This window comes from Gavia stellata, chromosome 4 (genome assembly GCF_030936135.1).
Source record: "Gavia stellata isolate bGavSte3 chromosome 4, bGavSte3.hap2, whole genome shotgun sequence".
Taxonomy (NCBI): domain Eukaryota; kingdom Metazoa; phylum Chordata; class Aves; order Gaviiformes; family Gaviidae; genus Gavia; species Gavia stellata.
The window spans coordinates 35,885,376-35,900,381 of NC_082597.1; the positions used below are offsets into that span (position 1 = coordinate 35,885,376).

General features: G+C 36.4%; 1 protein-coding gene across 1 annotated transcript in view; it reads right to left on the reverse strand.

Moving 5' to 3' along the window:
• The window catches only part of LRIG3 (leucine rich repeats and immunoglobulin like domains 3), a 43,735-nt gene that overhangs the window by 6,821 nt on the left and 21,908 nt on the right, over positions 1-15,006 (reverse strand). The window contains exons 4-13 of the mRNA XM_059816632.1: positions 13,935-14,069; positions 13,150-13,293; positions 10,786-10,929; positions 10,316-10,459; positions 9,751-9,894; positions 8,303-8,383; positions 7,561-7,632; positions 7,112-7,183; positions 4,345-4,508; positions 537-857 (exon numbers count right to left, since the gene is read on the reverse strand). Of these exons, the coding sequence (XP_059672615.1) occupies positions 537-857; positions 4,345-4,508; positions 7,112-7,183; positions 7,561-7,632; positions 8,303-8,383; positions 9,751-9,894; positions 10,316-10,459; positions 10,786-10,929; positions 13,150-13,293; positions 13,935-14,069 (1,421 nt within the window). The remainder of the gene's footprint in view (positions 1-536; positions 858-4,344; positions 4,509-7,111; positions 7,184-7,560; positions 7,633-8,302; positions 8,384-9,750; positions 9,895-10,315; positions 10,460-10,785; positions 10,930-13,149; positions 13,294-13,934; positions 14,070-15,006) is intronic.

The window sequence follows — 15,006 nt, forward strand, 5'->3', positions numbered from 1 at the left end:
AAGAAAAGTTCATGATACTAAAATGAATAAATGAAACACACTCTTCCTTTTTTGCACACCATATTCTTAAAACCCTTCTTGGACCTAAAAAATTTGAGAAGCATACAACCTAAATTTATCAGCAGCCAGCAAAGAGAAAGGGAGGGAGCTGTGAAGTACGTGAGACGATCTAGATCAAAACCTCATTTCTGCTAACAGCCTCCTACATGACTTTTCCATAGTACCTTGAAACAGAGCATAAACATACCTCCTGTGAAGAAAAGATTAATGTTTTCCAATCTTGTTACATAGATTTTGTCAGATTTACTACAAATTGGGTCTGTTATTTGTTTTTTCCTATACTGTGGTTCAGCACAATGGGGCCAGATGTAAAACTGAATGGTGATCTTGGAACTAGATACATTTTAAGACATAATCTCAGCTTATTAAGGGATCTTCTAAAAGATGCAGATGATGAGAATGGAAAAAACTATGTTTATGTATCTTGATTAAAGTCATTCTACTTTAAGTCCACAAGCAAAAAGTAACATACTTACTGTTTACTGTAAGTTTGGCTTTGACAGAGTAGGATGAACCAAAATGATTTGAAATAACACACTGGTATTTCCCTTCATTGCTGAATTCAACATTGCGCAGTCGAAGGATGGTAGTGTACTCCATCACTTCACCGCCCTGTGCCCGGAGGTGTGCATAATTCTCCATTTCAGCATCTTGCAGTAATTCATTGTCTTTCTTCCATGCAAAAGTCATCGGGGAATCACTGCTGCTGGCTGCCGAACATACAAAACTCAAATTGGAGCCTTTGATTGCTGACTGGGTTTCTGGCTGGACAGTGATCTGTGGTTTAGGAAAATCATCTGCACAAAAGGGAGAAGGAAGAAAAAGTAACACAGAGGAAGAGAAAAAGAATATATGTATACATGCGAGGCCTGAAGGCTATTTTTAGAAAGAGTTTGTAAGCCTTGTTTTATAGGTTTGAGAGAAGAGTCAGGTAAGTATTTATAAAACGGATACACAATGCTTTCATTTTAAAATTTGTTAGCCTTAGGGCATTTAAAGATACCGTATTTATGAGTTTATTGTGCCAAGTCATCTCTTATTGAAGAGAAAGCATGTTTAAAAGCAGACCGTGTGTACAGTTTGTACAACAGCAGCACTAAAGAGGAGAGAACTACCCCCTGACATCCATAAGAACTCTTCTGAATGTCAGTCATGAAGCCTACCCTTCATCTTTACAACACCTCAGGCTGCTGTGAGTTTTTCCTTATTGAAAGCATAGTTCTTCTGCAAGTTAAAGTCGAGGGTTTTCCCCAAATCCACAAAAAACAATCATGTACAAAAGTCACTGTTGCAGTGATTTGTGACTGTTCGGTCCACCTTACAAACACAGCAGTACTGAAAATCCCTTAAGCAGGGCAGCACACAAGAATTTAAAGAGATTAATTTCTGGAGGTTCCTTTACTATTGGAAAGTTCCATTAAAAGTGCTATTTTGTGAGTTTACAGAATTATTTGCCTCCTGAACTTTTTATTCTGTCAATTGCATGTACATTGCACGTACAAAAGGAGTGGCCAATTAAAAGCTTGGTATCCCAAAAGAAAAAGCCTTAATGTATTCCCAACTTTCAAGATGTCTCCTACCTCCTGACAAAGATACAAGCCCAAACTTCACAGGCACTGCAGAAAAAGCCATGATCCCCAGCTACTCCTTACTGCAGACCCTACCTGAACTGCAGAGAGTCAGGTTTTACCTAGCCCCTTGCCTCCTTACGTCTCATCTGTTTCAGAACAACATACCAGGGTCAAAGTGTAATTTCCTTGAAGAACCTCCATGCTGCATGTTACAAAAGAAAATTAGATGTGCAGATAGTCTGAACTTGAGCTTCCTGCAGAACACTTGGCAAGTCTGGAGCTGTGCTCCAGTGACAGGGGAACATGGATCCCCTGATCTGGGCCCCTAAGCATGGGCCTTAAGAATCTCCCAGGCCATTTGGTTTTCATGCTCCATACCCATGCCTTAAGTCCTCTATGCCAAACTATACCATTTGCAAATTGATTTGATAGTTATCCCTGTGCAAAGTCAGTGAAAGTAAGTAAAACATTGTAAATATTTAAGTTAGCCTTATGAAAGGACAGGAGAACGTACTTCATTCTGGTTTAGTTACACTGTCAATGGAGTAATAAAATATTTTAAAATCTTAATTACTTGGCAGGAAGGGGTAAGACTGGCAATGTGTTTTGACAGAACAGAATAATTTGAGAGTGTATTTGAATACATGTATTACAGAAACACACACAAATATATACACACAGATACATAAACACATATACGCTCTCTCTAAGAAATATATTTCTCATTTTATAGAAGCCACTTTGCTATATATAGAAGCCACTTGGCTACTATGTAACAGAAAACAAGCTATTCATGATCTAGATGGTACTCTTTTAGCATCACTATGTTAAACTGAAGTAATTAATACAGGTCAAAAAAGCATCTATTCTATTTTTCTTCCACAGTTATCTTTGGCACAGAAATGTCTCATGATTTGTTTCAGCTTGAAAGACATGATCTTAGGAAGCACAAATTACACAGATTTTCTACTTTTTTTTAGTTTCACAGATATGGAACCCTTGCCTAACACGTGCTTTCCTTTAACAAATTTAGAATGACTCCCTCCTATCTCCTAGCTGTTTTCAGAAATGAAACTTGGCACGATTTGGAGGATGTATACACTCATAAATTATACGTAACAGATTATTTATTTTAACTTCAGACAGGACTTAATGCACTCCTCTTGAAAATTCTATGAAAGCAGAAGTGGCCACTGTAAACTTGTAAGGCAAGGTCTGTACACCCAAACGTCTAGTGATGACACACTTTAAAGATTTAACAAGCAGTGAAACTCTCATTGACTGTATTAAGAGATTCTAGTTACTTCTGCATGACAATTACTTTACGTATTAAATGTAACAACTTACTCTTAGTAGATTCCTTTTTGCTAATATATCTTAAAGGTTTTGAAATTAATTAATTAAAAATGGCATTCAGCAGCTAAAAGAAAGATCACAATCCCCTGTGGTTTCACAAATAAGAGATATACATTTAAATCCCCCAATTTAATTTCTTGCCAGAATGAGTTTCTCATAAATAAGAATGTCTACTTCATATATACTCCATTAGCTATCGAGTAATTTGTGATTTCCTGCACTATGTCAACTTATTTTCAGCAGTAGCTAGATTATGCACCACCTATTCATTATTTAACATTGATATATTAAACATTTGACTGCCAATAGGAAGGGAGAAAACAACAGTTTTGTACACTATTTTATATTCTGTGCCTGCTTTCCCACTGAAAAAAGGGTATGAGTGGCAACAGTAAAAATTAAGTACTCATATTTGCTATGAGAGTAAAGTTACTGAGAAGACAGATATGGTTACTGTTTTGTCTCCAAAGGACATAAAGTTTGAATTTTCTTTAGTACGAAAAAAAAAATGTATACAACAAAAATACCTGAAATCCAGCTAGCTTTTAATTTCCTGCTATTTTCAAAGTTTCCACTTAATGTATCAGAGTACTAAAACATACATCTTTACTCTGAATGCTTAGCTTCACTTTGCTTTAGAGAACATAACATACAGGTGATAATGAATATTACTAAACACACATAAAGAAATTTCACTTGTCACCTCAAATTCTCAAGTCTTAAAGTAAAAGTTTACTAGCATTTACTATCTGGCATAAAAATACAAAATATCAATAGCATAACCATGGTAATCGGATGTTTTAAAATACAGTTTACATACAGGCAATAACTTACATGGTCCAAATAATTTTTAAAGTAGACAAGCACACATAAAAAAGGTCAGAGCTGAGGCCCGTGTGACTATTTTACCTCCAAATTTTCTCAGTTCTGGAATAACCTCAAGACTGTTGAAGTATGAAAATAATTTACAAATAATCAAACCCAAAAATCACATCTTAAGTTTGCCAAAATATGTCTCACTTAAAAATGATAGTTATCTAAACAACATTCCTTTTTTAAATCTAGAGGCATATACATTTACCACCACAAACTACTGAGCTTTCCCTTGCATGCTATGCTATGTACTTTGTAAGCAACCTGTACATGAAATAAAAGAAAACCGTCACTCCCCGTCTTGTACAAAGCCACAAGCTTTGAGCGTCTACATCACAGTTTGGGAACAGAAAAGGAAATGTTAACAAATATTAAATCCTCTCCATTTTATTAGAGAAATCAAAACACATCAAAGAAATCACAACAAAAATCAATGCATTCAGCAAAATTTGTTCTGTGGAATGAGGAAAGAGGCTATACTCACCACAGACAAACCCATCCAGGCTGACAGCAAAAATACTTCTCCCTTTCAGCAGCTGAGGATGGGCACAACTGGCATTTACAAAGCTCTGAAAGTTGTTCTCTGACATCCACTGTGGTAGCCATTTTAACTGACAGTCACACAAGAGACTCGACGTGTTTAAGTGCCTAAGAAAAAACAATTACATTCAAGGACTGTTTCCTTGTTTTTTCTATTTGTAATACAGATCTATATGAGCACATGTCAGTAACAAAACTAAATATTTAGGCTAAATACATATACCACAAGAGAAAGGCAGCAATATTATGTAGCTTAGATGTGGTGACACCATTGTCATGACTCCTACTACATTCTACAAAGCAGACATGTTATCCTGAACTCCCAGGTTCTGATAAGAATGTAAGTCCAGGCAGTCAAGCATGTTTGTAGTATCATGGGTACAAAACTATAGTCAGCAGTAGGACACACAGAATGGGCACGCAGAACAGTCCAGAAGGGAAGCGCTCTGGAAGTTAACAAAAAAATTCCGAGACAATTTCATTTCCTCATTTCCATTTCAGTCAGAATTTATCTTGGGGAAGATATTTAAAAAGGGCAGCGGGGAGACAAATAATAGTCAAGTGCTGAAATACCAAGTGCAGAACTCGTTATCAGCTTACTTACCTAACCTATGCTAACAGCTACATTCACAGAGGAGAAAAAAGTAAGAAAGCAATGGCGTATTCTGTGAAGCATCTAGAATCAGGAGTTGAAGTAGGAAGAACTCTCAGTTTTGGCTGAAAACTCAGAATCACCATTAAAAAAAACATATTACAAAACATAGTCAGTAATAAAATTCCCCTTTTCAAATCTCACCTGTTCTTGGAGGAAAAGCCAAAATAATTTATGGATCCAGGGAGAGAAACAGCTTCAAAGATAAATGAAGACACACCAATTTTTGATTTTTTCTTGAAGAAAAGGAAGAGCGTCTCTGTGCTCTTTTTTCACACTAATACTGCAGGGATAAAACCTGGGGATGCCAGCTCACCAGTTCTCATTGAGATGAAACAGGTCATCTTTCACTGAAGTTCTAGGGGCATTCTCATTATTCTTTGGAGGCAGAGAAACCACAGCGTTTTTTGCTACATTGATGCAGTGGGGATCTGTCTCATCATTTTCAGATTTACTCTCTAGGGGCCTCAGAATAAAATTACTAGAGGGAATTAATACTAAATAATCTTGCTTCTGGGAAAGTACTTTCTACCATCTGTCTATGTCTTCCTCAGACATAATGGATGTCTACAAGGTGTTTCCAGAAAAGTACAGAAAAAAACCCCAAGAAATCTTGAATAGTTATTTCACTGAAGTGTTCAGAGTCTGGTATCTTGTAGCATCTTACATCTCTGAAGCAGTGTTAGCCTGTCATTTGATCACTCTTCAAATCATCTGAATCAATCCCTAATTGTCAGCAATGTGCTCCCAACGCTTCTCTTGTGCCAAATCTAACAATTGTCCTGCAGCTGGCTGAGTCAGTTCAGCAAACTAATCAGGCAATACAACCAGATTCAACTCAAGGAAGAGGAAAGCCAGAAAACCCCTGGCTATGGGTAGAAGCATGGCTGCTGCTTTCTAGAGCAGCTGCAGCTACACCAGAATACAGGTAACACCAAACTGAACTTCGAATGAACCAAATATTGTCTAGATACAAGAAATACTTCACGGTGTGTACAATCATACACTGCAACAACCTCCCCAGGGACGCAGTGGAGTCCCCAGCACTGGAGATTTTCAAGACACAACTGGACATGGTGCTAGATAATCTCATCTAGGCTCCCTTTTCCACGAAAGGTTGGACCAGATGACCTTTTGAGGTTCCTTCCAACCTAGGCTGTTCTGTAATTCTATGAAAAATGCAAGACTCCTTGTTACTTTCTCTATGACACCCAACATAGAGTAATACCATAAGACGAAGCAGAGAGCCAGCTGCTAGGGTGATACTTGATAGGAGTCTGAAGAACACAAATGAAAAGCTGCAGATAAGCTTCAGGCAGTTTCTACTCATAATGAGAGCAGCAGCTTTTTGTTATTCTTTCATTTGTTGACAGATTATCCACAAAGCAGCTCAGGACAACAGATCTGACTAGAGAAGGCCGATACGAACAGAGGAGACATAAGATACGTGCGGGACAAAGAATTAGCTGTTCTCAAAACACAGGGAACAGTGACAACATTTTTCTGCGCTGATCAACAGAAAAAGAGGGTAAAAGGACAAAAAAAATCCCGCAAAAACTCACTAGAAGAATACGTTCTTCCCAGTGACCGCTTCATGACTTCTGTAAAGATCTGCCCCTTTGCTACTACAGGATAGAAGGACCCAATTACAAGCACTGACAACCAGGTCTTTACAAAAGAATTACAGCACTGCATTTCACTGGTCCAGTAAGCTTTAGCTTAGTGATAGCACTGCTGATCTTATAGCACATTACATCAAAGTCTCTCTTATCTAATACCTATTAGAGATCAGCCAGTTTAAACTACGGACTGTAGACACCAAATGTAGCAGAAAATGAACACCTCCTATCTTATACTATCTCACTTAAATACAGTCATCACATGAGAAATAAAAAAAAAAAAACAAACCACCACTGACATACCCTTTTTATGTGACTTCAGAGAGATTACAGTGGGACTGTATCACTGCGTCAGGCAACATCCTACAAGGCTTTTATTTATATATTTATATGGATATATATATATTCAACAGAGGTGATGTCTTTAGATAGAAACTTACAATTCTTTGAGTTTCTTCATTTGTGAAAATGCATTTCCTTGAACTGACATAATTGCATTGTTACTTAGATCTCTAGGGAAGAAAAAAGAAAAAATAAAAAGAACATTGGAGGAGGAAAGAGTAATTTATTAAACTGAACGTATTTAAGACTCAAGGAATAGTTTGCTACCTTAGTGATACACAAAGGATCCCCTAGTCCAAAAACTAACAAGACAGGATTAAGGAGTTTTATAGCATGCTTAATACATAATTCTTTCTGCATCAATTCAAAAATTCATATTCAGCATAACTCCAAAATAAAAGAACCTTCTCAAGATCACAGTAGCAACCAGGGTAAGTGTATTTTATTCAAAGTCATAAGTAAAGCTTGTTAATCCTACTTTTTTTTCAATTAGTATCAAAATTCATTTTTTCCAATGTTGAGTTAAATGTGAATTTCTACTACTTACAGGTGTTCAAGGGCATCCAAACCAGAAAATGCTTTCTTTGTAATGGATCTAATCCTGTTTCCTTGGAGTATCCTGAAAAATATAAGTACATGATGCAAAAAAGATGCAATAAAATGGAAGCATTTTTTGAGCTGAACAATTGCATTTTTGGCATTTATTTCTAAACTGTGACTAATATTCACAATTCAGCCTTCCCCAATGCAGAAAAATGTCTCACCTCTAAAAGATACTAATTTATTCCCCTTGATTAAGCATCTAGATTTTACAATGATTTTAGAAGACATTTAATGTGTACGGTTCAGTGATATGGATTATTCTAAATGTATACACATAAGCATCTTTTCATTTCATAGATGTGTATTTGAAAATTTCAATGCAATGAAGCCACTTCCATTGGATGCTGCATTACTTTTATCAAAGATTATACCTGTCACTATGCCTTTGTCACATAATGCACTTATTACTTCCTATTATGGGAAACCCTCATTCTTTGATAAATGTTTCCATAAATAACAGTAATATTTAAAATATTTCAGATTAGTTTGACTTGAAAAATCTGGAATTTCTTTTATAGAAAAGGAACATTTTACAGAGAACAAAGTGGTAAGGGAGGAAAAAAAAAATCATCTCAGCTATGGAAAATGTAACATCATTAAGTGTTGGGCTTGTCCCTTGAAACACACATAATCTAAGCTCATTTTTTTAAGGAATGATGAGATACAAAAATTGTAGCAATACTCACAGCTTCCTAAGTTTATCTAGGCTGGAGAAGGCACCATTCATATCTTCAATAGTCCATGATATTTCATTGTTTTTCAGATCCCTGTTTAAGGGGGGAGGAGAAATCAAACCACAAGAGCTATGAAAAAGAACAAGACACATACTTCTTCAAGAGCATGTATTATTTAAAACAATTTCTAAAATAGCTTTCTGGTAGGCTGGGTTTTTTTTGTTTGGGTTTTTTTTTTGTTTGTTTTTTTAAGAGAAGCTTTTCCTGATTAGCTATTTCATTTCAACTTTTACTGAGAGACTTTGAAGACTATTAGTACTTTTTCCACTGATAATTAAAAAGATCACAAACCCAACAATTTTAAGGATTGTTAGAAAACAGACCCACTTTCTCCTACAAGGGTATTCAGATACGGGACTACTGTAAGAGAAGGAGCGTCACAGGAAGGGAAGGGATCAACTGTTGTCCCTTCGAAACAAAATACACTCATGCCTTTGTAAGTTCATAATATTAACATACAGAGATTTTATTAATAAAAGTTAATCATTTTTACATCCTACAGCAGCCACAACACTAGCTTGATTACCTGTGAAGCACAAAGAGATGAGAGATTTGTGAAAAGAATGGCGTGTCAGCAAAGAATCAGCAGGGTAGGGCTAGAGAAGAAAAAAAAATCTAGGAGGAAAAGTCTAACATTTAATTCCTAGACACCTCGGAAGTCTCTGACTTCCTCTCTTTATGATCTATTTCTCTCTGTTTTCTTAAAAAAACACAGCATACACCACTCTGCAACTGCATCTTTGCTAGATGCCCAACGTGTGAGTATGTATGTGAGCTAACCCCTGGAAGTAAGATGTTAGCACCCTTTTCAAAGCCTAGAGGGAAAGGCAACCATTTCATTCATCTGGCTAACAGATGACTCAATGGTACGCAATTGGAAGATTTTAATGAAGCGGAATATATTCAGATTAGTTTACTTCTTTCTTCCCCTTCCATTAAGAAATGCTATTTCAGAAAATGCTCACACACCTAAAGCAGTTGCTCAGTCACGACAAGCATCAGCATCCATAGTAATACACAGTTTTGAGTTTTGTCTTTTTATTTCTACCATGAGGGAAAATGTTGATTCAGTTAAGCCACAACTATGATCCAGATCCCTAAAGCTGTGGGTAGCAGTGCTGCTTACTGCTTTTGAGCAGGGATATGCCTTTACCATAATAATGCTACTGAAAGTTCGTATCGTAATTACCACCATCCATTGTGCACAGCCTTAATGAAAGAGGAAGTCTTCCCTCTCCCAACTATTCTGAAAAAAATCCTACTGTGAGAAAAACATATGCTGATCTGGGAAAGTTAACAAAACGTTCTTGTATATTACATAAGAAAAAATAAAATAGTCTATAAACACCAAGGGTTTTTCTTAAGGTTTCTGACCTTAAAAAACAAGTTTGCAAACTTACAAAGTCTGTAGACTGGAAAGTCCCCGGAAGGCACAATCAGCAATGTAATTTACTTTGTTGTTTCCAATGTACAGTCCAACCAGCACGCTTAAACCAACGAAGCTTGAATCATCTAACCTTGCTAAGTGATTGAACGTCAAATCTCTGCATATTCAAAGAAAAAATGTATTTTAATGTTTATGCTGCAGTGCTTATTACTCAGTTCAAGCCAGGTGAATTTTCAAGGGGAGAGAAAGTTTTTTCCCTTACAACTATCACAAAACCTACTACATCATTATTGATCACGCAGCTTGTGTATCATTTCCAATAATTCAGAAATTACTGCAGAATTAATTACTTTCATTTGAAAATGACCGTGTTACAGTTTTAGTACAACTGCCACAGTGAAATGAAGCAGTCACAGTCAGCTTCAACCTCTTTCAACAAAATATAACTGTTTCACATACAAAAAAGTTGTTGTCACGTTGGAAACTTTGTTATGAAAAATTCACAGATCAGTGGTAAGAAGCTCATGCTTTGGCATGTATGCGGCTTTCAAAACTGGAATAGAATAAAAGCTACTCACAGCTCGCTGAGTTTTTGGCAAAATTCCCAGGCATCAGGACTGATCCTGCTGATGGCATTTTGGCTGAGATGGAGTTGCTGCAGCATCAGCAAGCCATAAAGCCAGCCTTTGGTTACCTCCGTTAAGTTGTTATGGTCCAGCTGCCTACAAACACACACAAACACATAAAAACAGATAAAAGACATAAGGTTCAGAAACTCAGTGGCATGTGTGCCTTGCCATGGGTCCTCAGCTGACTTTATGATACTGGCTAGATAGCTACAGCCTCTATTTACATTTAGAGTTGTATGCATGTATTCAGAATGTGCTGTCCTACACATTCACCGATGACTGCCTGCTGTTTTTCAAACCACACTAGAACAATTTAACTCAAAAACATGTTTAAATTTTATCAAACAATTCTATTCATTTTGCACAATTCTACTTAGCATGTTATCAGCAGAATCTATCAGCAGAAAGTTGATACTTACAAGACTTCCATATTGGTTAATCCCCAGAAAGCGCCATCCATGAGCCTAGTAACCCCGTTTCTCTGCAGTTTTAAAGATTTCAAAGCTGGAAGTCCTTGGAAAGTAAGCCCATCTATTTTTTTAATTTTGTTGCGATTCAGTTCCCTGCATCAATAAAATTTACAGTTACAGCAGAGTAAGTTTACCTACATGCCAAAAACCTTTCTTCCCTCTCTGGAAACAAACCTTATTTAAATGCTTTTGTTGTGCATAAAACAGAGACAAGATGTAATAAAAATCAAACATTTTACTGTAACACATTATGTTTAACCATGCTAATCCTATTCTGCCTTTCTGATACTGAGGACAAGTACTTGGTAGTTTCTTGATTTTCAGATTTAAAGAATCCTTGTAGACCTAGAATGTCATGGTCAGTCCTGTTCGCAAATTCAAAAGCAAAAGCAAATTCCTGGTCTTTATCCAGCAGTAGAGCCATTAAGGTTAGTGTGTAATTGCAATCAATAATCAGTCAGAAAGAAAGAGTTAAAAATTTTAGTTGTGATAACTAGGCAAAATCAGATCTCCTGGGTGATCCCTCTATTTCTTAATCTAGAGTCAAGCATTCATTACGCATTCCTCCCTCATTCTCCGCAAGTAGTTATGAATAGGTCCTTCCCTCTTTCTCAAGTGGTCTTGGCACTCACCATTCTGCCACTACACACAACCCTTGTAGGTCAGAAGGTGGGACCCATGTGTATCCTGGAAGGGAGTTATAAGGCATAACTAGCTGCAGAGCAAGCTGCAGTGACAGTAGTACTCAATATTTTCTGTCTTCCTGCTCTCCACAACACTTTCTTGGCTTTGGTGCTTTGTAACTCCAAACCCTGCACCAAGACCAAGCAGCTTTCCGACTTTCTGAGCTACGTGAAAAGGGAAGTCCAGCCTCACACAGGCACAAATAACAATGTTAACTGTTTTTATAACAGTGAATTTTAAACTAGCTATCATTTGCTAAATTAACAGTTATATTTATTAGCAACAATTGATAGACAGTATAAAGAGACAGGATTAGACAATACTGAGAAAAGGCCCTCATACAACAATGAGTGATCATCTGCCTCTTCAAGAAGATCTTTGATCAACCTGCATCCTACCAAACCAAGAAGAATCCTCTCCTTCCAAAACTTATTTCCCCATGGGAAGTAAAGGCCTAAATAATTCTCTCTCCATAGCTATACGACAATTATTTTTCAGAGTCTCAGTCTTGTAAGAATTCAGCTTTCTTATCTGGTAGCCTGATATGAACCCTACCTGACAATGGATATCTAATAGAGAACTCTACTCCTCCTCCTGTGTTTAAATGTGCATAACCAGTGAAGAACATTCAGTAAGAATAGTCTTCAGTTCTTCTCCACTCCTCCTCTGAACACTTCTTTCAGGTGGTAACACAAATTTTTGACCTTCATTGCAAATTAGCTACCTAACATAACTATGTCAGCCTACCAATTAACTTGTGAATGAGTAGAACTTTTTCAGGCAAGAATATCACCAACTTCCAAAATTTCAGTTGAATCTGAAGATCAGAAAGTCTACTAAGATTGTTAACAAATCCTGAGCTTTGCCGTACTGTTCTCAAACTCTTCTGCTGAGGCTTAAGTCAAACTCTTCCTGCATTTATATACAGAAAAGACACAGTCACTGTTTACAGATGTGTCAAGCATCCTAACACTTCACTGTTCTTATGACCTTTCACTTTCAAGGCTAACCTAAGAGAGTTCATCACTTTTAACTCTTGGCTATCTAATATGGAAAATAATTATTCAGGATTTGATAAAGTGCAGTCCTAGCCCATCCTCTTGTCAAAAAAAAGGAAAAAGATATTTCCCCATCCTCTTCCACATTAAATAATTTTATTATTTATTAGGTAAAACTTTTACAGACAGCACTGTATCAGTGAAGCTGATGGAGAACGTTTTACTCAAGCGTATTGCTTACTGTCATACCTTCTGAAAGCAAATTAATTCCCTTCATTTCACTGTTAAAGCACAAAATAAATAAGAGACTGCTGTAGTGAACTATGTAAGTTTACTTTACTTACTATTTTTCCAATGCTTTCTTACAGGAATACTGCTATTACCCCTTCTCCAGCCTTCTCTTTTTTTCTTTTAATAGGCAAACAAGATTTTAAACACAAAGACTATTCACATCTCACCAATATATAAGACTAGTTTTGCTCAGTACAAAGATGCAGTTAGTAAGGGTTGTAGTAATATGTTTTCTGTGACTGTCTCACTCTCCCTCTGATTAAATTAAAGGCTAAAGTTCAAGCACTGCCAGTGCTTTGGAAAACCTGAAAACAATTAGTCAATTGTAGGTTGCACTTACAGGTGCTGCAGATGGGAGAGTTTAAACATCTTTTGAGGGATTGCTGAAATTTTGTTCCTGTTCAGTTTCAATACTTGAAGTGTGGTAGACAAATTGTCAAAGGTACCAGGCTCCATGGAGGTTATTCGGTTACTGTTAATGTACCTGTTGAAACAATGGCTAGAAGGTTAAATTTACAGTTATTTAATAAATTCTTAATACCAAGTAGTGAAACACAAAGCTCTTGCACTGCCTACTCCTTGATAAATGGAATTTCATTTATCATATTAATTAGAGCTCTTGACAGCTCAGTCTATGGTCAAATAGTATTTCACCACCACAATTTTGCTCTACTCTGCAGGAGTGTATTATTGGCATAATATAGCATGTTGCAGCCCCATTACCTTATTCTCACTCAGTATAGCTCTGGCATTACAGTATTACTGAATAAGTATTAAGGTAGATTCAAAAAAAGTCCACCAAACCCCATGTAACTCAAGACTAGCCCAACCATGGGAAACTTAAGTTCATTTTGTTACATTTCTCTGAAGAGACACATCTATTTGTTTCATCTCAAGATAATGACTTTCACTTTTTATGAACTAAACCTTCTCATTGCAACAACTCATGTATTCAAGTTAGCAGCTTATGTTAAACTCAACAGGTGAAAGTAGGAATAAATATTTAATGCATGTCTAACTGAAAGAAGATTTAGTACTTTAACAAACAGCTGCCAACCTAAGTTTTCCAACAAGTTTTTTAAAAGTAACCTGACAGAAAAAAAAATAATACTAAGTTTTCCTTACAGATACTTGAGCTGTAATGATGGAAATGATGATATTTTTAGCTCTGATATGTTGTTGTTACTCAAGTCCAAAGTTTCTAGATTCTGAAATGGCTTCAGATGTTCAGACAAGATGTTGGCAATCTTGTTACTGGTCCTGAAATGTAAGCACAGTAGTCAAAAGACCCTCATTTCCGGAGTAAGCAGTTGTTAACTACACATGACTGATGAAAGTTAGTTCTTAATTCCCTCACTTGAAAATAATTTCTAGTTAAAGAAAACCAATAAAGTATGTTCTCTAGACATAACATTCATTTCTAGCCATCACAAATCACAAATTGGAAAGCTCTAAATAAATGTGTTCATCAACATTTCTTAAAAATTCACAGCAAACAAGACGAAAAAAAATGTGTTATAATCCAATTACTGCAATTCATGGCTTTTAAAACAAGACATAGAACTCTGTGATCATCTATTTCTGAATGGTAGAAATATCCAGTATTTGCATTGAACAGTATGTCACAGTATTGTAATGAAACCAGGTTAGAGCTGTTTTCTATTTTAACCAAATTAACATCATAGTAGCTAGACAGTGTGTTTTGATTTTTTGAAAACTCCTATAGCATGAAAACCAGACTGAATTTCCATAAAAACAGAGCTAGATTAGAGGAGATGGATGACAGTGTGCCCCCTCAGAAAGGCATTCTATAATTTTGCAATTAGACCTAGTATTTCATCTATAGATTTTTCTAGCGAGTTTGCAAAAAATAAAATTTGTGCTTATTACAGGTCATTACAGAGGTTCTGGACTGCGTGTCTAATCAACATCAGCTAAGCATCACACCCAGTTCCACAACAAAAATTCTGCAACTGTTTAAAGACATGGGTATCCTAGTCTACTATAAGGAACACCCCCTTCTTTCACTTCCAATGGAATGTACTTTTTCCAGAGATCATATTTCATGTTCATACCCAGCAACCCACCAGTTTTTCCATCCCAGTTGCATAATGTACAGAATCATACACACACATCAGCAACATTAATAGGGTTATTCGTTTGGGGCTAATGGTACATAGGGGAAAACAGATCATGA